The 25,229-nt window shown below is 43.9% G+C and overlaps 2 protein-coding genes across 5 annotated transcripts in view; one reads left to right on the top strand and one right to left on the bottom strand.

The window, feature by feature from the left end:
• CPM (carboxypeptidase M) overlaps positions 1-3,296 on the top strand; it is a 32,365-nt gene extending 29,069 nt beyond the window's left edge. The window contains exons 6-9 of the mRNA XM_087767927.1: positions 200-370; positions 1,195-1,347; positions 2,083-2,231; positions 2,917-3,296. Coding sequence (XP_087624053.1) covers positions 200-370; positions 1,195-1,347; positions 2,083-2,231; positions 2,917-3,150 — 707 coding nt within the window. The 3' untranslated portion in view covers positions 3,151-3,296. The remainder of the gene's footprint in view (positions 1-199; positions 371-1,194; positions 1,348-2,082; positions 2,232-2,916) is intronic.
• Positions 3,297-4,738: 1,442 nt separating this feature from the next.
• Positions 4,739-23,408, bottom strand: MDM2 (MDM2 proto-oncogene). Of its 4 annotated transcripts, none has more exons than XM_087767923.1 (12): positions 23,272-23,408; positions 22,804-22,882; positions 22,584-22,656; positions 20,395-20,469; positions 19,911-20,044; positions 19,705-19,754; positions 18,311-18,378; positions 18,058-18,151; positions 15,324-15,484; positions 14,152-14,307; positions 12,822-12,899; positions 4,739-11,236 (listed from the first exon to the last, which is right to left on the bottom strand). In XM_087767923.1, the coding sequence occupies exons 3-12, from the start codon at positions 22,650-22,652 to the stop codon at positions 10,667-10,669; spliced, it is 1,455 nt and encodes a 484-aa protein (XP_087624049.1). In that variant the 5' UTR covers positions 22,653-22,656; positions 22,804-22,882; positions 23,272-23,408; the 3' UTR covers positions 4,739-10,666. The 4 variants fall into 4 exon arrangements, with proteins under 4 accessions (XP_087624049.1, XP_087624051.1, XP_087624050.1 ...); XM_087767925.1 differs by having other exon boundaries at positions 15,324-15,481; XM_087767924.1 differs by having other exon boundaries at positions 23,334-23,363.
• Positions 23,409-25,229: the final 1,821 nt, after the last annotated feature.

Below are 25,229 nucleotides of genomic sequence, written 5' to 3'. Positions count from 1 at the left end.
TGTACCAAAGCAAAATTTATTTCTAAGGATTTTTGCAAGGTTTGTCCAGCTTTTGAGCTGGGATGGGCAGACTTTGATAAACCCCATCAAAATTCACCGCCTGATATGGCTGTCTGGGAGAGGTTTATCCTGTACGTAAGCCAGCACTGTGTGCTTTACCAGCAAGGAGGGTTCCATGATGGCTCTCTCTGTTCTGCAGTTACCGGCTCTTTGAAAGGCTACAGCAGGTCTCCAGATGATGATGTCTTTATTCACCTGGCAAAAACCTATTCTTTCAACCATGCCAGCATGTACAAAGGGACGGGGTGTGACAACAGACAAACCTTTCCCGGCGGCATCACCAACGGGTATTCTTGGTACCAGCTGGAAGGTAAGAATGTCAGTGATGTTTTTTTCAGCTGCTTCAGATATGACGTTCTCACTTTCTCCTGCCATCTTTGATGCTGAAAGGGCTGTGATTTTGCCCAGAGTAGAGGGCTGGTGAGGGGAGTAAGCCAACATATTCACGTGGAGTCTCTGAGCAGGACACGGGCGTTTGCAGACTCTCCCAGTCAGCAGTTACACAAGGGAACGAGGCCCTTTCTGAAGGCCTGCATAGCTCTGTGTAGATTAGACACCCCCCCCCCCCCCCCCCCCGGTGTGGCACCGAGGTCTTGTCCTTTCAGAAAGAAAACCAATCTTCTTTTCATACATCATCCCTTTTTTTTAAACGTTTGATTACTGAAATAAATGTTTTCGTTACTGTTTATGTGTAGCCACATGGAATATGGGTGCTGTGGACTGTGGCGCTGCGTGTTGCTTTCACGGTCTGAATTCAAAGCTTTACAAGGCCCTTAGGATGGCTTTGGCTGTGCCAAACTCTGTGCCAGCCTGCGAATTTATCTGTCCCTATTGAGTTGGGAGTGCTTGAATGAATTTAAGTCAAAGACCCACCCTTCCTCAGCCACAATAATCATCGTTCCCCAAACGCCGCTGTGCTTTAGAAAACAACACTCTACATGTAACTAGAGTAATTAAGTTGGTTTTCCACAGGAGGCAATAAATACAAGCGTGGCATTGAGGAATGATTTATCTGATTTACTTTTCTTACAGGCGTGATGCAAGTACCAACATTTTAACTCTCCTGTTTTTCTTCTAGCTTGAACTTGGTGCTTCTTTGCAGCTGAACACTGTTTGTTTTATTTCACTTTTAAGGTGGAATGCAAGATTACAACTATGTCTGGGGACAATGTTTTGAAATTACGTTGGAGCTGTCATGTTGTAAATATCCTCCAGTAGAGCAGCTGGAAAAGTTCTGGAGAGACAACAAAGTTGCTCTGATCGAATATATAAAGCAAGTACATCTAGGTGGGTATGCGAAGGGGGAAGGGAGCTAAGGCTGGGGCCGGGCCGGTGGGCAAAGCAGGAACTCCTCTTGCTGCTTGGATTTCGTATTTTTGTAAGGCTTTTCTAGGTGCGATCTTGACTTCACAGTTGGAAGAGAGAGCTGCTGCTGAGCAAAGCGGTGGCACTTCACGACGAGTTGAAGGGTTTGCATAGATCTGCCGCTTCTCTTGCATTTTGTTGCCCAGAACGTCCGACTGCTGTGTTACCTTCGCGTAATGCCAGTGCTGCCTTGAAGGTGGTGTGTGAGAATTTAGGGAAACTACTTCATAGGCAGACTTTATTGGTATTCTGCCACTGGGAAGTACTAGATAAGAGGCTGACTTATTTTAAATTAAAAAAAAAAAAAAAAAAAAAGAGCAAACCCCACCCCAAACCAGTACTGACGATTGAAGCCCTTCAGTAAAAGACACGTACAGTAAGTATATATGATGCTTTCAGCAAAGGAGATTTAGAAGCAGAGATTACAATGCTGCTTTCTAACTTAATGTGAGGGTAAACTATTAACAACAAAGGATTTTCTGTTTTAATTCCCTTCAGTAAGGCAGAAGTGACTAGTGGTATTTATTAGACGTGCTCGAAATCACAGAAATAGCCTTTGAGTGCATCCAGCCAGCAACAGTGTGACTGACTCTCCCAGAGAAGGAGTCTCACCACAGCTTCAGGCCGTGATCTTCCCCTCCTCTCCCTTTCTCATAGGTGTCAAGGGTCAAGTTACCGATAAGAACGGGAATCCTGTTCCCAACGCCATCGTGGAAGCCAAAGGCAGGCCTCACATCTGCCCCTACAGAACGAACGAACACGGGGAGTACTTTCTTCTCCTTTTGCCTGGGACGTATGTGATCAACGTAAGTGTGCGGCCTTAGCACATTAGTGTTTCTAATTGCATTGAGTTCCTGAGCACAGTGAGACTGCGTCCTTACAGACGAAGGAGCTGAACTCGCTCAAGTCATTTACAGAAGCTGTAAAGACTCTTTAGCAGAGTTAAAAGAAAATATCTTAAAGCAGGAGTCAGCAGAAAGGAATTTTTTTTTTGACACAGTAAGATCTCAAGTCCCCAGAACGTCTAGAGATAAGCACTCATCTGACCTGGATGGTGGAGCCAGCTGGGATGTGCGTCTGGACCACGGTGACGCTAGTAGACGGGCTGACGCCGCCATCAGCGGCAGTTATTTCTTTGGGTCCAAACGGCTTCTCTGCGGAGGTCGTCAGAGACCACCCGTGCAGCGTAGCCTCTGCCTGCTGCTGGCCAAGGGCTTACGTTTCAGCCTCATCGCAGGATTCCCTCTCTCGTACGGCACGTGGTGCAGCCCCAGCATAAATAAATACTCTGGTTTCATCTCGGGATGTTTTCGGGCTTAGTCTTATTGCTGTATCATGAAAAACTTCCTTCTCATTCCATGTTCTCAAACTTCTATTGAGAACACTTTTCCTATACGTTGGAAGTGTAAATAAGCGCATTAGGTAATGATTGTTTCACAGCTGAACTCAAGGTTTCAACCCAAGTAAGAAGTCTTCTGTGTTTGCTCCTAGGCTACTGTACCGGGATTTAAATCGATGCTGGAGACGGTGGAAATACCCGACACCACGGGTAACTTCAGCGCTTTGAAACTCGACTTCTCTTTCTCAGGAGTCCCTAGCAGATCAAGAGCTGCTTCATGTCCCAAAACTCCCCTCTACCAAGAGTTCGAACGGGCTTCAGCTGCAGTAAAACCAACTCTACATATCTTGGTTTTAATGACCGCTATGCTTGTAATTTTCAAATAAAGTCAGGGATGACACGACACGGCAGGGCAACACCTTCCTGCACAACCGTGGCTTTTCAGACAAGGAATTGTACATGCAAAAGAATGTACGGTTTTATAAACCAAATTCTCAGATTTAGAGTCGTGTTTATTGTATTTTGCAAAATACTAGCTCGACAATCGATGTTTTACTTTAATTATAATAGACTATCGTGTTTTTCCATGTAAGTATTTTACTCGGAAGAAATCTGTACAGCCTATGGCAATAACTGTAGGATTTTGATGCAGAAAGTACAAATACATGCTGACGAGTTTGCCTGAGTTCAACAAAGCCTAGGATTGCACTGCCCATTTTTCATGCAAGCTCAGGTTTCCTTACCCACAACTGTAAGCGACCAGCTCCCTCCTGACCACTCCTACCAAAGCCGCTGCTGGAAACGGGGAACGGCGTTTTTACGTACGCTCCTTCTTACCCAGAGAGATGAGGCTGCTCAGGGCTGGGCTAAGTAAGGACCGGTACCACAGGCACGTCGTAAGATGAGAAGATGGAAACGCGATGTAAGTACGCGCCCAAGGGCCGTGTTGCTGGAAGCCTGGCGATAACCTGTGCCGTCAGGCCAAAGAGAGTAACTCGGGTCTCCCAAAACTGCCTTCGTGTGAGGCAGAGCTGTTGCCAACAAGGTGGAAACGGTCATCGACAGCTTTATACTGTTGCTGTCGTCCGGTTTTTGCTGAATTTGGTATAGAACAGAACCCTGTACAATTTTTAGAATTCTTTAATCTGAATAGTTTCAGCAGTGGCTTTAGAGGTTGAAGCCTGCTTCGCTGCCCTGTTACCGCGCTCTCGGGGCCACGCCCGTCACGCGCGCTCGGCGAGGCACGGGGCGGGCCCCGTTTCAGTTACTTCCAGGGCCCTCTGAAGCAGCCAATAAACACAAAAATTATCAAGAAAAGCCAGTTAGTACCATCCCCTGTGTTTATTTTAAGATTTTCTTAACCCATTTCTAAAGTAGCCAGAAGAGATTATCTTTGGAAACATCCGTCTTTTCCTGTGTAGAGTAAACAAAATTGCAGGAATACGGTTAATCTTTTGAGGCTGTTTTAAACACGTCACACCGAGCCCTACCAGCTGGGCTGTGGCGCCTGGGTACCAGCCACTCGCCTGCCAGGGGGTTAGATTCGGTGCGGCCTGTCGAGTTGTAAATACACTTTAGAAACTGAAAGAGCAATGCTGATTTGCAGTGAGGGCTGTGTGCAAGATACTGGTTTTTGACTGTTGTTTTCATCATATCCATTTGAATTTTCTACCTTTTCTGCCCCTCCGAAATGCTGTGGATTGTTTACCGGTCAGCGGAGTCCATAATTATCCTCAGATTCCTCCACTGACGCTCGGTTCCGATTCAGTCACTTACAGCACGAAGAACCAGAGAGCCCCCTTGAGGTTTAAAATTTCCTAAAAGCGGGAAATCTAGGAGAAGCCAGCGGCCCAGCAGCCGAGAGAGGGCAGAAAGAGCCTGCAGACCAAGTTACACGGAATTAAAAATCCGTATGAAAACCAAGTAGCAGAACTTCTAACAATCAAGTCATTGACGTGAAAAAAGAGCACTGAGGAGTATATAAACAGATCTTTATTTAAAGCTTTTAAATGGAACATAGTATTTAGTTTCCGCGGGAAAGGAAAAACTGAAAAGCAAAAAGACAAACGCAATACACGTCAAAATTCTTCTCATAAATGATCTATATTCTGTGCAATTTGAGTGGACGTTTCCATCGTAATGATTCCCTACCGTGGTAGTACACGCGCTGGTTATCTCAGCGGTACGCACCACGACAGGTTCTCGAACGCGTGTCCATCTAGGCTTAGTGGCAAAATTGCATAGTTATTTAAGTTCACTATAACCCAGGCTGCTGCACGGTCATTCCAACTACGCGCAGGCAGACAACAAAGCGAGACTCTGCTGTTGGAAAAGCTGTCTGGTATTCCAGGTGTTAGGTAATCGGCGTGCTGACGGCCCTTGGTTCAGCTCAAAACCAAGGACCGTCCTTTAGCAGTCGGGCTGTTAAGTTAAAACAACATCTACTCAAAAGGGGAGACAACACCTTTTAACGGATCATTGACAAGTTTTACACGTAGAATATATATATATACGCACACTACAGAGAGGCTTTCGCTTGAAGCTTTCGGTGCATCTGTGCTAAATGAAAAAAAGCATCCATTAGTTGAAAGCAACAATTTTTCATGCTCAGTAAGTGCAATCCACTGTTACAAGCTCCCTCACACTCAGGTTTCAGGGGATTTGTTTGGGGTTTTTTTGCTTTACATTGCTCGTGCAACCTTTAAACGACACGTAAGACTTCGGCTCAGCTACGGATGAGCTGGAAAAGTCCAGTCAGTCGGGCCGGCTCCCCGCCAGCCCGGGAGCTCGTGCTCCAGCAAAGCACTGCCCTACGGGAGCTGCAAGCAGGATACGTCAGGGGTGTGCGCCAAGAGCACGGACACGCTGCGCCACGCGCTTTGCGAAGCGCGGAGGTGACGCTGCAGACGCTCGAGGCCCGGGTCCGCCTGCCGGCACCACGAACCATCAAGAGCGGCCAGCGGAGCTCAGCGCCGGTATGAACGCTGCCCGTCCGCGCCTGCAAAGCTCTCCCCCGGGGAAGCACCGCAACGGCAAATGGCCCTGTTTCGGCTCAGTGTTGCACAACAAAAGGTCGTCTCTTCCTGGGATAGCTGCTGCCCCACCATACGTGCGGCAAGTTAAGGCGTTGAATAAATTGCTTTAAAATTATAAACTCTACTTCCAAAGTTACACCCTAACAGCAGCTTTAGATTAAGATGGGGAAGTTCCTCACCCCTGTATCAGTCCTATTTATTCATTTCAGTTTATTCAGTTTCATTATGCTTCTAAAAGTTTTCTAATCTCTATTTTACAAGAACACAATTTTCTGAAACAATTATTCTTGTTGACGCTTTCTGGAAAACTGAGGAATTGTTTTTCACTCGTATCAGTCTTCAAGGGGAAAAATCTGCCTGAAGTCTTACGTGAGGCTTCACACCCACGGGCAATTCAGCGACGGCGGCGCTTTAACAAATCTACGGCAAATGTAACTCTGTGATAAAATTGTACCACGCTGTTAGAATAAACGTAACGCTTCTCATCAGTTAAAATTCTGTAGCACTTTTACCCTTTCTACATCCACCGGCTAATGCACACGGCAGCCCCAGCCTCCTGTGCGGCGCGGCGCGGCACGGCACGGCGCCTTCCTTCCAGCCTGCTCGTTAGCAGCACTAACCACCAACATTCAAGGGGTGCTGCTCCACAGAAAGCACGATCTTTGCGGCCTGACTGTTCAGTGTCATCAGCAATCCAGCTACTTCTGTTTCAGCTGTGCAGGTTTTTTGAAGGACAAAAGCAGCAAACTTCATAACTACTAAATCCTAAGTGAAGACGCAGTGTTAAGGGTTCTCAAATATTTTAGTATTCAATGATCCCAGCCTTTTTGAGGAATGTCAGACCCGGAAACAAAGCCATTTTGCCATCTGCCTCGAGGGCTTCACTTTGCACTTCACCTCCTTGGGTCTAGAGTTGAATTTCAATGCTAATACATAGCTACATAGCGAAAGAGTCGTATTTAATCAAAATGGGGGTTTATTGTACTTTATAAAAAAGAATAAACGCGAGTTCTTGTAGCATTTGTACATAACTATGACCTACACAAAATGCACGAAGGAACAGACTACGACTATTATTGAAAACTGCGTCCTCTCACGTTTTCTCAGTATCTGACCACCCCTGCAACTGTCCTGTCACACGTCCAAAGGCAAAAGCGATTACCACCCGTTGCCAATTAACCCTGAAACCTCTCATCACCTCGCCGCATCTCCCAGACCGTCAGTTCCCTTCTTGGCTGTTCTCAGAGATGCAAGAGTATTCCAAAGGAAAACAAACACCATCAAAATATTTTCACTCTGCTGATATTGCACCAGCCTCCATCCCTATTTAATAAATGTTGTTCAGGTTCAACACAGAAGTTGTTTTAAGAGAAGGAAAAAAGAAAACAAAGCCATAAATCCTCCTGTGCCCCTCTCAGTCTGAATATAATTTGAATATTTCTATTTTAATGCTACAATTTCTTAAATATTTTTCTCGTGACTGTGATTTACTAAGTATGCATACTTATGTATCTACACGCGTACCAACAGACTAATTCAATAAATTAAAGCTCAAAACGCTCACTGTAAGCACAAGAATATTTACAAAACCTCAATAAATTAAAGATTAAAATGTGTGCCATATTAAATAAGGATCTCAAAGAGGTTATCATCAAGTACGAACAATCGTCAGCTGCTGCGCTCAGATCTTGCCGCCTTTTGGGCTGCTGCCCAAGGCCAGAAAGCACCGGGCGGTACCACCAGGCCGGTCAGCGCTCGCCCCACGGGTACCGCGCGCGGGTCAGGGTGAGGGCGCGGAGGCAGCCCCGGGGGGTTCAGCCTTTCTGGGGCTGGGTCACGCCATCGCACACGCAACCCCCAGCCCCACAGGCGTGCTCGCCTGCCAGCGTCTCCAACGGGAACCGGAATAGACACCAATGCTCATCGCTCCCTTATTCTTAAGGCATGCTTCGAGGAAAAAAAAAAAAACAAAAAACAACAACAACCAAAACAACCACAACCCCCCCCCCCCCCCCCCCGAAGTTTTACTAAGTTATTAAGAATAATATTAAGCCAGAAAATATAACTGAAAACAAAGCTTCACTCCGACACGGTCGTTTGGCCATGGATGCAGAACTCGAAATGAGCCATTTCCTCAGCAGTGTGTGGAGCGGAGGGTACTTCCAGGGTGTTCTCCGCAAGAGAAGACGTGCTAGGGAAGCACAATTTTAGATCACGAAAGGGAAAATTCAGTATGCTGCATGCTCTCTCCCTTGATCTTTTGCCAAAGCATAGAGCATTAGTAGGAATTGAAATTGTTTTTGAAGAAAAATCCCAAAGCTGAGTGGCTGGGAACAGCAAGGATCATTGCTCTGACCACACAGGCCTTTTTGAGAGCTGAAATATATATTTATTTTTTTTTTTTTTTTAAATACGGAGATCACTTAAAGGGGAATGGCAGAGAACACCACGAGCGGGATGGTACCTTTGTCCCAGCAGGAAGTAGGCAAGAAGAGCTGCGCTCGCAGGACTGCAGTTACCCAGCCACCCCCGTGCCCGCAGAGAAGGCACCCCACTGAAAAAGCGTACGGCATAGGAGACGATGTAACGGATGAAGCTTTTTAAGTCGGGTCCCCACGTTATCAATGCTTCTCCTGAATACACGTCTGCAATTCTCTCTCAGCTGTGGATTCCAGACCGTGATACGACTGCTGTTTGGTTCTGGCCTGCATGCGCAACGGAAGCGCCTCTGCAAGCTTCACTGCGCTTGTTTATCAAATCAAAAATTAAGAAAAATAAACAGAAAGCGGTGCGAATTGAGGCAGGTAACCATCTATTAGAAGCATCCCTACTTGAAAAATTTAAGTACCTGCCGACAGGCCGCCTTTATCTCAGGCTGAAGGATGACCAAACCCCATGAAACCCATGAAAGGTTACTGCTGGCCAAGGAACTTCAAGAACTTCCAGCTTCCTGCTGTCACTTTACAAATTACAAGGGGCAAGAAAGTTGCACGTAAGAATCTGAAGAAACATATACAACTGGGGTTTACATTTTGTTTAGTTCAAATAAATTATGGTAAAACTTCAGAGATACCAGCATCTTCTAGCAGTACTTTTCAAAAATTAACTCAAATGTACGAACAAATCGTGACTGATCCCGGTAATTCAGGCTTTACCTATGAAGGTTTTTCTTCGCAGGCAAGTAACAACAAAGGGCTTGCCGAGTCTCTCCTGGACAGCGTTGGGTCCTTTTCCTAGGCAATTCCTTGTATTCCAGGCGTTTGCAGCCCTGGTTTACAGAGACTTTATACTAGAGTAACTATTTCAGCTCCGACATGAGGGCAATTGCAGCAGCAGAAGTCTTCGCACACAGGCATCGACAGTTCCGTACTGGCGGTGTTAAGCAAGCTGCCGAGCCTTGGCCTGCAGGGCGGTAACGCAGCGCGATTCCTGCGTTTAGGCTACATCTCCATTCTTGGCACTCCCCCTGAGGCTGAAACTACTCATTTGCCATTCCCTATTGGGCAGACGATCAGCTGTAAAATTAAAAGGTGCTAAAAACGTACAATCCCTTGTGTAATCTAGTTTTCCAAAGGGATAAATACAACTCACTGGTACAGAAACTCTCCATTTGAAAAACAGCTCAGGTGAGTGATCTAACTCCACCCTGAAGATACCTTAGCTTACAAAAACATACTCACGTTGCCTACTCTGAACGCACCACAGAACGGGTAAGTTCCACAACGTTTTTCACAAAGTACAGTGAGGAGACAAGAGCTAAAAGCAGTAAAGGACAGGTCCAATGAGACCCATTTTGAGCTGGCCAAATACCTCGCAACAGATTTTCACAATTCTCGTGATACAGATAAAAACAGTGTAAGTTGGAAAGACTACTGAATTTAAAGAACGTCTATATGAACTAGAACTACACAGCTTATTTGTTTCGACAGATGGAGGTGTGGTTTTTTTCTGACTATTTTTGTTCAAGTGAATGTAGTGATCAAGCTGCATGCTGCACTGCTGAGGTCAAAAAACAAGCACAGAAAATAAGATTGCCCCCAATAATGCCTGACTTGACATTACGTAGCATCTCCTTCATTCATCTTGCCTGTTCAAGTCTTTTCTCACGCTGCTGAAATAAGAAAGAGGATAGTACAGACCTCCAAACCCACAGAGCATTTTAAAAGCCAGTTTCTGAGGATGTTTAAGAGAGAACTGTAAGACTGAACTTGGATCAATGACTTCTCGGGACACACGCAGCCCTGAAGTCTGCAATGCACCCTGTAAGACCCTTTTCTATTTCCCAAACCTTACATGATTTTCTATCGCATCTTCCCCCACTTCCTGGCAAGATCTCCCCCATAATTTAGTCACTTAGAGGAATTTAAGTTTCGTGAATGAGGGAGACAAGCTTCTATTTATTTATTTTATGGACTTATTCGGCGGGTTCTGATCGAGCCTGGTGTCTTCACCAGGCAACAGACACTGGAATCTGGAGAACCTTCAACCTTAAGAGGAGGAACTCACATTAACAAACTCTTCAACATGTCCCTCCCCTCATAACCACTGAACTTGGGTTTTTACTGTGTGTATTTAATCCAGTGAAACAAACGTCACTAATGTGTAGGGAACATAAAGCACTTGGAAAGGCAGGTAGTTTACAGGAATCGGTTCCTTCTATCGAGAGGGATTTAAAATCTTCAAGTTGACTGATGAATATTAGATTAACCTCTTAACAACTCCAGTGCATTTATTTCTGCAATTACTTCTCATACCAAATGTAAAGAGACCTAAAATATTCATTTTCCAATAAGCATACAAAAATAAGTTTCTTACTCTCTTAACCAGTTTATGAAGTTCCTGTTGCTGCTTTCCAGTCAACATCCATCTAACTAAAATAAGTTAGTACAATCATTTGTATGGGCTGCCTGCACACCGGGCAGGGTTTGTTCCTCTTCTTAAGTTTTCTTGCGCACGTAAAGCATGACATGAGGTGTCCCGTTTTGCCATGTACTATGCAGCCATTTTTAGGTCTGCTCTGACATATGACACAGGGCTCTATGCTGGTAACAGGCAGACTGGATTCCGTGCTTTCCTCTTTGTCTTGCATTTCTCTCCTCTCAGGTTCCTTGTAGTCTTCCTGACTGCTACAAAACATGCTGCTGGATGTCGATGGCTGAGAATAATCTTCACTTTCCTGCGACTCGGAAGTTTGTACTGCTTTATCCTCATTCTCCTCTACAGCTGGTTCTTTATCTTCAGTCATTTTCGCTTTCTTGCAGTCAGGAACATCAAAACCTTCTTCAGACTCCAGGGGGAAGGAACTTTCTAATTTGCCCTTTACCAGTTTATCACTCTTTTCATCCGGAAGCCAGTCCTCACGAAGGGCCCAGCATCTGTGGCAATGGCGTGGTAGCGGAGGATTCATTTCACTACATTCAGGACACTTCCAGTAATCCTTCAGTGAATTAAAGGTTGGAACAGCTTAACCTACTTGGAATGCTTACAACTGAAGTATTCAGAGATTACAAACAATTTATTACGGCCAAAATAATAGCTATCTTGAGCTATCAACTTGTATATAATTTAACAATTCCATTCAGTGTTTGGTCCCATTTTATGGTTCTAAATTAAAACAGTCTGATTTTTAAAAGACTCTCTGACTTACTTTCTTCTTGCAGTAGATTTGTGAAATAAAAATAGAGGTAGAACAATAATGATTTACTATTGCTTAGGCAAAACTGAAGAAACCAGACCACAAAAGTCTTCAGAGAACCTCATGAAAAACTTCTGATAAAACGGTCACCGTTCCCATTATTTTCAACAATGGGCTTCTGAAATGGAAGCTATTCAAGACTGAAGGGACAGTTAACCCATGGGATGCAAAGCTGTTGGTGTGCAAAATGGCCGGCTGAGGGCACTCTGACACAGTAGCATTAGAGAACAGAAAACACCAGCCATTTAAAAAACAAGCCAAAACCAAAAAAAAATAGAAAAAAAAAAAAAAGGCTGCATCACTGTCGGAGGTTACTGCATGTGCTACACTGAAAATACACCATCTCATTAAGAACACACTTCATTTTTAAGGAGAAAGACCCTTCTTAGAAATAATCCATGCCGTAGCGGGAATGAAAACAAAAACCAAACCAAAACTCATTTAGAAGATTTGAAGCACTTTTTGGGTTGAGCCCTAACTAACATCAGCGACATCAAAACCTGCAGACACCAATTTTAATTCCTAAAAATAACGTACAGACGTATTTTTCCATACGTGAGCAGGCTACGTTTTTAGGTGGTGGCTAGCCCTGTGTTTTACACACACAGTCAAGTCCCTCAGTCCTACAGACCGTCAAGGGACCAGAATGTTTCAGGGAGTTTTGGACAACAGCTTTGTTCAAGCTTTGACTATGAAAAGCAAGTATGAATAAAAAGATACACTGCTTTTTAATTCCAGTGTGCACTTTTTTCACATATGTCTACATACTTGGCCTCAAACCCCTGAATTTCTTCCCACACTTCAAGAATAGTCTCACAGAATTTAGAAAAAGCCTCAAAATCTATTACTTTTACGGTACTGTTCTGAAAGCAAGTTTGCCTTCACATCTGTATGCTACAGATTCTTCATTCAGGTTGGACAATAAAAATAGGTATTATGATTTATAGGAAGAGTTTTCTAAACATACATAAGATTTTTTTTTTCTTTTTGCATTTTGTGCAAAAAGTCAGATTTACGCTCCAAATAGTTTCCTTCCATTAAGTCACTGAAACCGTAAGTTAGTATTTTGTTTTTAAGAGATTAAGAAGCTTACTAATTTTTTTCTTTTTTTTTTTTTTTAAATATCAAGGTTCCTTAATAGTCACATGTTCAACAATTAAAATATTGTCTTGGAATCTTCAAGCATGTAAGAAAAAGTCGATTTAATGTAAAAAAAAAAAACAAAAAAACCCCCCACACTGGTAACAATACAATTTATCTATATTCCTTGATCTACTCTGTCAGTTCACCCAACTTATGATGCTTTGCCAGTCAAGTTTTTACTCACAGCTAGAGAGATCTCTGGATCTTCATCAAATGAATCAGCATCACTATCCTCATCTTGGTAAATAGTCAGCTGATACACCTGGTTTAAAAAAAAAAAAGAGTATCGATGCAACTGGGTTTTGGCATTCAATTAAAAATCTGATAGATTTTTAATCTGATAGACTTTTAATCAAATGGCATATACGTTAATTTATGCTAGCAAGTAACTCCACAAAATTTGATGACTGGTTTGGGGGAAAAGAATTCTGTTCACACTTGTAACACACAGTTTGAAAAAAAAAAAAAAAAAGTAAACTAGACAGATAGAAGGTACCGCTTTCTGGAGCGGAGGTGAACCCTCCCCTCTGCTCAGTGCTGGTGAGGCCACACACACCTGGAGCGCTGCGTCCAGCTCTGGGCTCCCCAGTACATAACAGATACGGAGCTACTGGAGAGAGTCCAGCGAAGGGCCGCTAAGATGATTAAGGGATTGGAAGAGCTCTCACATGAGGAAAGGCTGCGAGAGCTGGGACCGTTCAGCCTGGAGATCTCGGCTCAGGGGGATCTTATCGATGTGTATAAATACCTGAAAGGAGGGCGTAAAGCAGACGGAGCCAGGCTCTTTTCAGTGGTGCCCAGTGACAGCACCAGAGGCAACTGGCACAAATTAAAACACGGGAGGTTCTGTCTGCACGTCAGGAGACACTTTTTCATTGTGAGGGTGACCGAGCACTGGCACAAGTTGCCCTGAGCAGCTGTGAAGCCTCCATCCTTGGAGATGTTCAAAAGTCATCTGGACACAGTCCTGGGCAATCAGCTCTGCTCGAGCCAGGGGAGCTGGATAAGATGACCTCCAGAGGCCCCTTCCAACCTCAACCATTCTGCAATTCTCAACACTGCTGCTGGGAACACGGGCACACCTCAATCCTTCCTTCCTCCAAATCACTGTCTTACCTCAGGGTGCAGCTCCGCAGCACTATAACCTGGTGTACATCAGTACGGGCAGACCCATCCAGCCCTTCAAGTGCCACAATCATGTATGTCCCTGGCAAATTCTGCCTCTGGTACTTAACCAATCTTGCCATGAGGGATTCACCTCTTGAAGTAACAGAAAACTAACCCAGAAAAAAATAATTTCCCATTTCAGTCCTGACATTCCAGATTTCAGGCATGTGATTTGATTTAATGAACGACGGGTGCAGTTTGTGACATAGCACACACAGTCCTGAAATAAACCTGAAGAGTTACTTCTTCCTGTTGGAATCTCACCATTAAGTATTCCTGTAAGTTTCCTTCCCCCTCTCACCCCCACTCCCCGAGTCAAAAAAAGCCCAAACAAAACAAATACGTACCTCATCATCTTCATCTGTGAGCTCCTGTCCTTCTTCATTATGGCTATAATCTTCTGAATAAATAGACTCAACTTCAAACTCTACACTGAACTGGTCTGAAACAGAACTGTGGTCAAACCAATCAGAGTTTTCACTTAATGAACTGGCATCAAGATCCTGAAAAAAAGAGAAAGTACACATTCAGCCTCACTAGTCCATATCCATAACCATTACTGTCAAGATAGCTCATAAGATAAAACAGAACGATGCCGTTTAATTAGCTATGGAAGAAGCGAGACCAGCTGCTGTCAGACAGAACATCTTTTATGGGACGAACGAATCATAGGTAAGTAACAATAAAGCCAGATCTGAAAGCCTTTTGTCAGCTCTGTAACAGAGACTGCAGTCAACCTACAGCCAGCTTGAAGGCTGCTGCTACTATTTCCCAAAGGCTCTCTTAAGAAGTGAAAGAACAGATGCAAGAAGATGCTGTCTTCTGGCTGCATGTCATTAAATTCTCTACTCTCATCAACTTTGTTAACCTGAATTTGAGACAGTGGCTAAACAATTATAAAACAGCAAGAGTGAAGATACAGTATTAGTCCTGTCAACTCAGAATACAGTCTATGACTAGGAATACGGTTAGTTTACCTCTTTCGTGACTTAACCTAACCACAGATAAACCACAGATACTTTGCCTCAAGTGTTTGCTGAAAACAACAACAAAAAACAATAAAGGCTTGGAAAACGAATACAGCATATCATCAGGGCACTACTATGTAGTTACTGAAGCTGTACTGGAACTACCAGATGCCCAGAAGCACCAACTATTCTGAATTATGGAACATCTGTGACTGCTTTTCTTCTCTTAGCATTCTAAGAAACACTTATTTTAAAACACAAAACATATCTCACATTTTTTCAATACTGTGCCAAGCAGTAAGAATTTGTTTTTTAAAGAATATTCACAGTTAATATTTTTAAAAATTTCACTTCAGCTTTGTCAGCAGATCTATGAAAGACCCCACTCCACCCACACACCAACTTTTCTTTCAGCCTCTTTTCTCTCCTCAGACACCACTGAAGGCACTGCTGCTTTTAATTAAGAACATGATGTTTTACGATGCATATTTGCACTTGTGGTATTTGCAAAATTTGTACCACAAAAAAAAAAAAAAAATACTTTGACTTACAGGAATGGAAAGAGAATCTGTTGAATCACTGCTATTGCTTCTTTCACGGCACAGACCACTGACTACACACCATGAGAGACTTTCATCAAATGTCAACGAAATGCTGTCTGACTTGTGTCGTTTTCTTCTGTCAGTATGCAGATCATCTGAAGAATTTTCTTCTGGGCACATTCAAGAATTTTTATTACTCCAAAAACATCTATGCAATGTGCAGTTTTGAATATTTGTAACAGAAGCTTAAAATATAATTTACTTATATAGGAACTTAAGAAAAATGAAGCCATTCAGTATTATGTTATGGGGGGAAAAAAAGCAAAGGCACCAAAAACTTATTTTAAAAAAGACACAGTAACACTGAGAAACATGAAAAGCGTGAAACATTCCTGAAACCAGTATTTCAGGGGCTGGCTTTCCCCACTTGTCCCATCAGTACAGCTTGTAAATGGCAGTCTCCACATGCATGAAATAATTGCAAATTTGGAAGCATTTTTAGTCCACTTCACACGTGACACATTAAACCCATTCTAATTTTAAGGAATACAGTTAGGATCTTAATTGTCCTAGCTCCCTCTACAGTCAGTAGACAGAAAGGCACTTTCAGAGGGCTTCTGAGTCCACCCCAGAATTTGCAGGGAGACAGAGCAACTAGCTCCCATGTCACATGCATACAAAGGACCTCCTGCTAGGCAAGATAAGCTCAGGTTCAACTTTCAGATACCTCAACAAATTTACCAGTTAACAGTTGCACTATATGTAATTGTATTTACTCAAGAGGATTTTTGTAACAAACCATTATGACTTTCACCACACACTAGCAAGAAAATCTTCGAGGCATATTATGTAAAAACTGAACTCTGAAAGCATTGCTTTATGCTGTGCTTCTTAAATATGCTTGGTTTGAAGGCAAAAAGACAATGCTTTTTAAATACATCACGTTTTGAAACAACCACCCAGAGCAGCATAAGGAGTAGGGGGGACAGCATTTTAGGGGTAGGTAAGTCAAAATTCAGCTCCACTGACTTTGAGTGTTTGGTAAGAAACAATTTTACTAAAAAAGGCATTGCAAAGTCAGTACGTAAGTGCAGTGGAGTGAAAACTCCCCAAGAGGCCTGACAACTTGGTTCAACAGACCTCAGCAAGAACCTGCTGCCCCCCTACAGGTGCCTTTTGCACCCACCCTCTATTGCCCAGCTTCTCCCTTGCCTTGCAAAACACACCCTGACAATCCATGAGTCTTCAAGTCTTGAATCTTTCATTGTAAAGGAAAAGAGAACAAAACACTTGTACATACTTTGAGACTTCTCTTACTTTCCCTTGGTGCTTCTTGGCTCAGCCCCTCTCTTTTCTTTTTTCGCCCTGAGAGCCCCACCAAATTTGGTGCCCCCAGGCCCAAGGGTTGCTCCTGTCCATCGTTGTCCTCATTTAGTTGTCATGGCTCCATGCTGTACTGATACTGTATCACCACAAGGTGTCTATACACTATATAAGCGGCTCCAAAGGAGCCGCTACCATCCCAATTTAACAAGAATAGTGGTTTAAAAGGAAGATTTCCTATAAATTAGAAAAAAAGTGTATATAAAAACACTATATTAAAAGAACTTTTAAGGTTGTAACAAACTAATAAATGGATGCAAAGACAAGAGTTAATAATCAAACCTACAATAAGTAAGCACAACACAGGACCTTACGTGCTCTGGGTCATGCCTAAATATTACAGGTTGTGATGTTTAACCGAGACTTTCCATCCTTTCACCAGTTTTTGTTACAACATTAAAACGTTCTTTTAATTTAGTGCAAACCGCTCAGCAACGCAGCACAGTTTTTGGACTGACTAACATAACAGTGGCCTATGACGAACACAAAAAAATACTACACAAAAGCTGAGGAACTGAAAAATGTTCCCGAGCAACTGAAGAAAAGAAAGTTCTATGCAGCGACAGAAGGTTATCACTGCCCAGGTAATTACAGCCATCAAGTCATGAGGTAACAGAAGTAAGCGATGGAACAAACTAATGTAAGAAATTCCACAGAATAGTATTTAAGTAGAACTGCAGAGAACACTTCCATTGAGAAATTTAAAGTTATTCAGGTTTACGCTGACCAGCTTGTTATTTGCTAATTATCGGAAGAAACATTCCACATTTTGAAAAGGTATTTGCCAGTGATTATTGAATAACCACAGTAAAGAGAAAGAGGAGACAAATATCACGCTTAAGTCACCAGACTTTTTAAAAAGTGCTTAAGGAATGGTCAGGTCTGTAAGTATATCCAACATTATCCCATGTTACTACCAGACCTTTGACATCTTTGCCACCAATTGAAATCCAATGAAAACTGCTTTTAGAGAGCAAACAAAATGTAAAATTTTGTGGCTCTCTACAGAGGGAACTGAAATGAATTTGACTACATCAGTCTATTACAAACAAGAGTGTTCTCATCATGAAGACAACACAACTGATTAAGTCCTGCTGATGTCAACAAGTTTAATACATCTGTGGAACAAGTTATTCCATCATCTTACTGACAGTTCTAGAGATCTGAACTGTAACATGATACTGGAGCAATGCAAGGAATCCTGTATTTCTTCCAGACTGAACATTTTGTTTTAGATAAGCAGAGAAACATGAATGCTATTTCACAGCATCTTTCAAAGTCAGTAAGGCAACAGAATGTACTTTTTTTCCCCCTAAGTGGCCATGCTACTGAAAGCTCTGCATCATAAATCTGCACATACCAGATTCACTGTGCGTTCTCCTCCTAGAAGATGTCGTTGGTCGGGCAGTCACGTTTGATGAAGTCTGCTTCTCTTCTAACTCTTGCATAGATTCCTGGTTAACAGAAATACTGAGTAAGCCTGAGCACGAATATGAGGTAAAAGGCTAGAATCAACTAATTGCATCTAAACCATTGACTGTCATGCAAAACTAAATAGGATTTACATCTCAGAACATTTATTTTAAAAACAAACAAACAAACAAAAAAATCACCTTTACAACATTTTCTTCTTCAAGCTGAAATCTGCCATCATCCTCAGGTGTGTCAGCAAGCGTAGAGTCTGAAACCAGACCAAAACAAAAAACCGCAATACAGCACAGCAGAGAAAGTCAATTTCAGGCTCCAAAACATTAGAGTAAAAGCCAAGGAAGAGAAGTTAACTGCACACAGCATTTACAAAGTAAATTCTAAACAGAACCTACAATCCAAACATTTTGCAACAATGGAAAGAACAACCCCGGTCCTCCGCTTTTCAGGTGTGTGCAGCACTTTCCCTGTAACGTTACTGAAGTGGGAAAGTGGGGAGGAAGAAGAAATCTCGACTGCAAAGTAGCTCAGAATTTTATTACAAATGCCTTCAGATGAAGGCTGTGCATTAACTGGGATTCTGCAGATATGAAAGAATACAGGCAGGAAATATTTTACACTTCTTCCTCTCCAAAGTGTATTTTACTAGCTATCATCTTATGGGAACACTGAATTAAAAAGACATTAAATAGAAGAAAAATTAACTATTGTTAATTATATATGCTTACTACCAGACAAAGCCTGAATTAATAAATTATCTTTCAAGAAAAGAATATGAGAGATAATTTAAGTTTGCAAGCATAACAATAAGGGATAATAAAGGGAGCATGTTTCCCATCTTCAGCAGCTGAACACTTGCCTTTAGGAAGAATCAGAAACAAAGGGTGTCTTAATATGGATTTAGAAGCCAATTTACAAAATGGCTTCCACTGTTTAACTTCTGATTCACTCCTTGTATTAATGAAAAATTACAGCTATATTGAGCATTTTTATACTGCAGTAAAGATGACCGTATGTAGCAATTCTCCATTTATGGAGCGGCTATCCACGAAGTTACCACAAAGCTACTTTTTTAAGTATACACACCTTTTAAAAGAGGACTCAGTATAGCTGAGGGTGCAGTTGTAAACGTACTCCACATTCAGTTTTGAAAATTAAAACAGAACACTAACAGAAAGAATAAGTATTTGCCCTGACTTCATTGCTGGCACAAGCTCACGAAGCTAATTTTTGGTATTACAACTTTTTATGTTGTTGAGGGCTTTATCTGTAAGAAATACAAGCAAACGACTAATTTTTCAATTTAGTCCTCTTTGTGTTCAGCTCTGATTGTGCTTGTTCTGGTTCTAGTCAGACAAAATTACCCAAATGCTGTTCAGATTATTTTTTCCTCCCCCAGAAGAAAGTGTTTGCTTTGATTCACTATTTGTGATCGCTCTGGATGGTAGCGTCTAAGGCCAAATAGCTAATTACAGAGAGACCGATGCTATCTGATCACTACATGCAAGATGCATCAATGTAAGTTATATTTTCCCTACTACTATTTCCCAAAACAAAAGGTCCACCCAAACTAGCTTACCTTGTTGACTGATCGCTATCAGATTTCTGGAAATCATTGAATACAGTCTCCTTAGATGGGGATAAAGAAAGAGACGTTGCAAGTTAGCTACATGTAATTATAAAAGAGAGCTTACCATCTTTGAAGATGCAAAGTTAAAAAAGGCCATACGCGTTACGTTCTCCATTATTTCACAACCAGACTCTCAGAAAAGAATCCCATTTTACCTGTGTTCTTTTACTGAAAAGCTTGTTACTCCAAATAAATCCCCCAGGAGATCATTTGCACAGTGTACAATATGTTGCTGTTTTTCATCATATAATTGTTTAGACATAATATATTGTCCAAGATAGAATATTACCTGTAAAATAAATGACAGACACATTAAATACCCAGGTTCTGTTGTTAAGAGAAAACATTAAATTCATTGAGATTTGCTCTTCTGACTTTGATTGCCTAAAACTCCCTTTGAGCTGCGATTTTCATCTATCGTTCCCCAAGTACTCTGCTATTCTACTAACCACCAGATACTTTTGTTCGTATTTTGAGAAACTTGCTAAACACCACTTAACAAGTCAGCATGTAAAACCAGTACCTTGCCTTAAGGTCTTCTAAATAAGCTGTGAACTACACTGCCCCCCATTCACCCAAAACAAAAGAACAATCTACCTGTATTCACTGTAATCTACCTTTAGCGATTAAAGTTCTCACCTCCTTCATAGTAAAAGTGTCCTTTTCTGCACCAGCTAACTTTAACAACTTCAACAACAGCGGCTTTGGTTTAACCTGTGCGGGGCAGAAGAAAAACAGTATGCACCAGTTATTCACCAAACAAAACACTATTTATACAGGTTGGCTTCCTCCTTCTGTATTAATCTGATATACAAACACACAACTACATTAAAACCTATCCACATCCAAGTTTTTTACTTTGCAAAGTTAAAGGAAAACAACACGAACTCAATCATACTACGCTTCTCATACACTGTACATCTTAGCTCAAACCCCAGTCTTTCATTGGTGCATACAGATTCCTCGATTTGAGCTACAGGATTCATTTGGTCGTTCCAAGAACAGGGCTGGGTCCTGGGGAATTCAGCTTCATGCCTTTCCTTATTACAGCGACTCCCAAAGGTGAGGGAGGAAGGCAAACAGACCTCTGCGATGATTTGTCAGGTCCAGAGTGCAAATCGCAAAGCACTGGCCCACCTCTTTCCTAGTCTCTTCCTGTGACAGTTTCTGGGGCTGCGGTTTTGTACTTGCCAGCTGGGCTGCTTTACCTCCGAAGACTTCTCTTAGCTGGGATAAGCACACCCTGTCCTTTCCATCGTACTGCAATCGCTCCTACCTACCCACTGTGCCAGCAGAATTATACCTGCAGCCAGTCTATGACAATTTCTGAGGCAGAGCAGGGAAAAGTTTTTTTTTTTCTTCTGGCCAGATGCGTGTCCTGATTCCATTCACTAGACTGTTCCACAAACAGCTGTGCCAGTACCAGTGCAGGAGATGAGAACAAGCTGCAGGGGCTGCCACAACTTCTAAGAAAATGCCTGTGGAGCCACTGACGGTTCCCAGTGCAGTATATTCTAGTATTGCCACTTTAACAACAGCATCACCGTTCTGAGAACAGGCTAATATTTAGCTACCCTAATATATTCCCTAAAAAAAGAAAAAAAATTATAGAAAAGAAGCATTTTATAGGAAAGCATGAATCATATGTCATGAGACAAGGAATAAATGCTTAAGGGAAGCCGGGGTGGGGGTGGGGGGGGGGGGGAGTTCCCTACACTCCATTTGAAATATCTGCCAAACCCAACGTTAAGTTTTAGTGCATTAACAAGAGATTAGTTGCAAGAATCACACATAATGAAAACAATAAAAAAGCCTGTGGACAACGTTAAGTATTCACTCCTTCCTGAGTGCTGAATTATGTATTACAGTTTCAGAAAGGAAGCAAACAGTAACTTACTAAACTACTACTGACAGCTGAGCATAGGAAGGCAAAGCACAGTTTCAGATCTCTGAATCCACAACTAGACCCATGGGTTCAGATCCTTTTACTCCTCAGCCCTCTCTCCCTGACTCCTGCAAGTATGAAGTTCTTCTGCCACGCAGATCTGACAGCAGATGGTAGCAACACATTATGACTTAAAAAAAGAAGAAACAAACGAAAAAATCAACTTTGAACAGCCTGCTGTTCTGTTACTTTGCTTTTTTGAAGTTCTGCTATCAGCCTACACTTCTAAGCTTTACCCTTCTACAAAAAGTAATCCACTTCAACTGTCACTGTGCACATGCCGTTTTGAACTCGCATCTCGGGTATAAACACATAGGCTTCTATCCTCAGGAAGACTTACATAGAAATCCAGGGCAGCATAACTGCCACTGTACCATGGAAAGCAAAGCCTGGACATGCAAAACCATAAACACAAACGAAGACTCTTATTACAACTTGCTTATGAATTCCAATAGAGGAGAAAGTGAAGATGCCAAATTCAAAAGCCTTCAGTTGTAATGACAAGATTATTTCACAAACAGCGTACGTTTTGCAAAACAGAGATCTTCCACAACTCTTCAGTTATGAACTGTTAACAATTTCCACCGCAAAATACTTACCATGATCAAATGGGACCATAAGATCCTTGTTATTAAAAGAAAGCAATCTGACTATCAAAGGTCTCCAGGAAACAGAGTCTAGACCTAAACCATCACCCTCAACTCTCAACCACGAATGAGAAAGATCTGCTTCACAACTAGAGGATCAAAGAGAGCCCATCTTCACCGGATGTCTTGGCTTTTTCTCTAACCATCGCTCGCTGAGCAAAGTTGCCCTTCTGAATTAGCAGACAAAAACTCTGCAAAAAGCATGAAAAACTCGCGCGTCCAACAGAGCCACTGACCAGCGCCTCTTGCTCCGAAGTGGTGACAGAAGAGGCATCCGTAAGGGAGGACATCTTGGTATTGCACATTTGCCTGTAATTAAGGGGAGAAGAGCCTCAAAACGTGGCACACAGCTGCACAACGCGGGCTCCCCCCGCGCAGAGCCACCCCGGGGCGGGCGCAGGGCCGCCCTCCGCAGCCCCGGGGGTGCAGCCGCCAACCCCGGCGGTGCCCACTCACCTCGGTGCCCTCGTCCAGCCCACACGGCGGGCTCTGGCGCCGGGTATCTGGGACGAGCCGGGCCGGGCCTTATATAGCGCTGCCAAGAGGAGGCAAGTCGGGGCTTAGCTCCTCCGCCGGCCGCGGCCCGACATGCCCGAGCATGACCAGGAGCGGCGGCGCTGCCGAGTCACCGCGGGGGGCGGGCGGGCGGCGGCCGAGGCTGAGTCGCCGCGGTCGCCAGAGGCGGGGGGGGGCGGCGGCGTGGAGCAACAGCCCCGTCTCTGTGTCATTCCCACACCCCCCGCGCCGGCCTCGCTCCTCCCGCGGGAGGAAGCCTCGGCGCTCCCCTCAGCGCCGCGCCCGGAGCGAGCGGCCCCGCCGCGCTTCAGCCGCCCCTCCCCCAGCACCGAGGCCGCCACGCGCGAAAGCCAGCCCCGAGCACCCCCTCAGCCCCTGTTCCCGAGCCAGCCGGGAGCCCCCACGCACCACCAGCCGCGCCCGCTCCGCTGCCCGGCCCGCGGCGGGCGGAGGACCGGGGGGGGCCCTACCACGCCGCAGCGCGCTGCGCGCCCAACGCCGCCATTTTAGCCGCCGCGCCGCGCGGCCCGCTGGTCTCGCCAGCGCCCCCTAACGGGCTCGGGGCAACGGCCGCGCCGCGCGCAGGCAGCGGGGCAACGGCCGCGAGGCAACCGCCAGGGAGCGCCGCGCGCGGGCCTGAGGCGAGGCCTCTCATGCAGGCGGCTGCGGGCCGTGCGGGGCTGGCCGGCCCGCCCGCCCGTCCGTCTGTCCCCGGGGCGTGAGGGGATGGAGGGCCAGAGCGCTTTTCCCCAGAAAAGCCGCGCCCGGGCTGAGGGACAAACAGGGTGAAGGCCCAGCAGCCGCAGGCGCTGCCGGACCCGCGGGAAGGAGGAGGCTCGGGCTGTGCTTTGGCGGAGGCTTTTTTTCTCGTCTGCGTCCCTCCTCTTCTTGTCCATCGTCCCTTTTACCCCGTCCCGTGTTTACAGCCACTCCACAAAAACCGTCTGGTTGTGGTAAACAAACATGTTGTGGCTTGTGGACCTGAAAGCATTGAGGAGACAGAGCTGGAAGAGCAGGGCTTGTTGCTAACAGCATGCCTAAAAGAGTAGGAGTGTTCCCTACAGATCCTCACTTCACTAAAAATTTTAAAAAATCTTCTGTTGATGTTGAACATTTCTCCGACTTCCCCTCAGACACATCCGGCGGTTTTGAGGCGCAGCCCTGGTCGCACGGGGCAAGGCCACGCAGCCCCGCTGGTGGCAGCCTGTTCTGAAACATCGGACCTTGTTTGGGGATAAACAGCCTTCCGACGCCTGATTGGCAACCTTCTACTAACGTAAATCCAGCTGCAGCGTATGTTAGAGATGAGAGAAAACTTTGTTATGTCAATTTATTTCAGGGTTAATAAAGGCAGAGCCTCTTGCTTATAGTCCACATAAATTGAGGGACACACTAATAAAAGTGTTGTTTGCCTGGCTGATAGGTAATGACAAGTTTGGATACTAGTTTGATTTGCAATGCTCATTTGTGCCTTTTAAGTTGGTTTTTTTTCACTGATATTTAGGAGAGGAAGCTAGGAGAAAACTTTACATCCAAAGAGAACTGGATGCCGTCATATTGTCCTATATTTCTGTCATCTCCCATTCTATAATTTTGAATATCTTTTAAGTGTAGGGTATTTGGAAGTATGTTATTTTGATAGGTACTTATAAATTGCTACACTTCAACTAGAAATAGTTTTCAGTCTGCTCCCTTTTCTAATTCTCAGGTTTTTTCTTTGCCCACGGTGACATTTTAAAATCACAAAGATTTGTTAGAGAACATGAGCGCTGCAGATAGTGTTTAAAGATACGCTAGAGCAGAGGGAGCATAATGCTAATTTTCCATGACAACTAACTTGTCCAAACAAGCAGTGGATAACTGCCTGGACTTGTCCGTTGGCCAAATATAGATTCTCAGCAACCATGGCACCTTGTAAAAATTCCAGCAACGGTTTAAACCTAGATATTTGTGTGATGACGGATTTTCAAGACGAGCTTGTTATCCCTCTTGAGCATACAGCTCAAGGTCTGGTGAGGGACAGCTGAGAAGCTGCCAGGATTTTGCAAAGCGTGCTCACCTCCTGTGAGCACCGGAGTTTCAAGGCAAAGAGAAATCTGGTTTAAGTGGAGTGCCCTGCCACCGGCCAAGTCAGATATCTGTTCATTTCCACCCAGCGCCCCAATTACTGAGATCCTTAGCGAGCTAGCTTCATCATTAGGAGAAAATTATGTCTACGCAAAAATGCAAGAGGATAGAACCGAATGGCTACGTTCAGTTGATGTACCACTGAACAGCAGTATTATCGATGCTCAGTCTTGTCCTGATGTGGCATGAAAACTATTTAATTCCTATACAAAATGGATTTTACTGAACTGAAGCGAAAC

The sequence above is a fragment of the Nipponia nippon genome, unplaced genomic scaffold (assembly GCF_047370975.1).
Source record: "Nipponia nippon isolate SJK-2023a ecotype South Korea unplaced genomic scaffold, ASM4737097v1 scaffold_3, whole genome shotgun sequence".
In the NCBI taxonomy this organism is placed as follows: domain Eukaryota; kingdom Metazoa; phylum Chordata; class Aves; order Pelecaniformes; family Threskiornithidae; genus Nipponia; species Nipponia nippon.
This window is presented reverse-complemented; position numbering and strand designations above follow the sequence as displayed.

Excerpts from the sequence above, each read along its gene's own strand:
- MDM2 (XM_087767923.1), bottom strand. The coding sequence starts at position 22,652 with ATGTGCAATACCAAGATGTCCTCCCTTACGGATGCCTCTTCTGTCACC. Across the intron at positions 18,152-18,310 it reads AAGAAGAAAATGTTGTAAAG|GAATCTATGCAAGAGTTAGA; the intron begins GTGATTTTTTTG and ends TCTGTTAACCAG. Across the intron at positions 15,485-18,057 it reads GAGAACGCACAGTGAATCTG|AAGAAAATTCTTCAGATGAT; the intron begins GTATGTGCAGAT and ends GAATGTGCCCAG.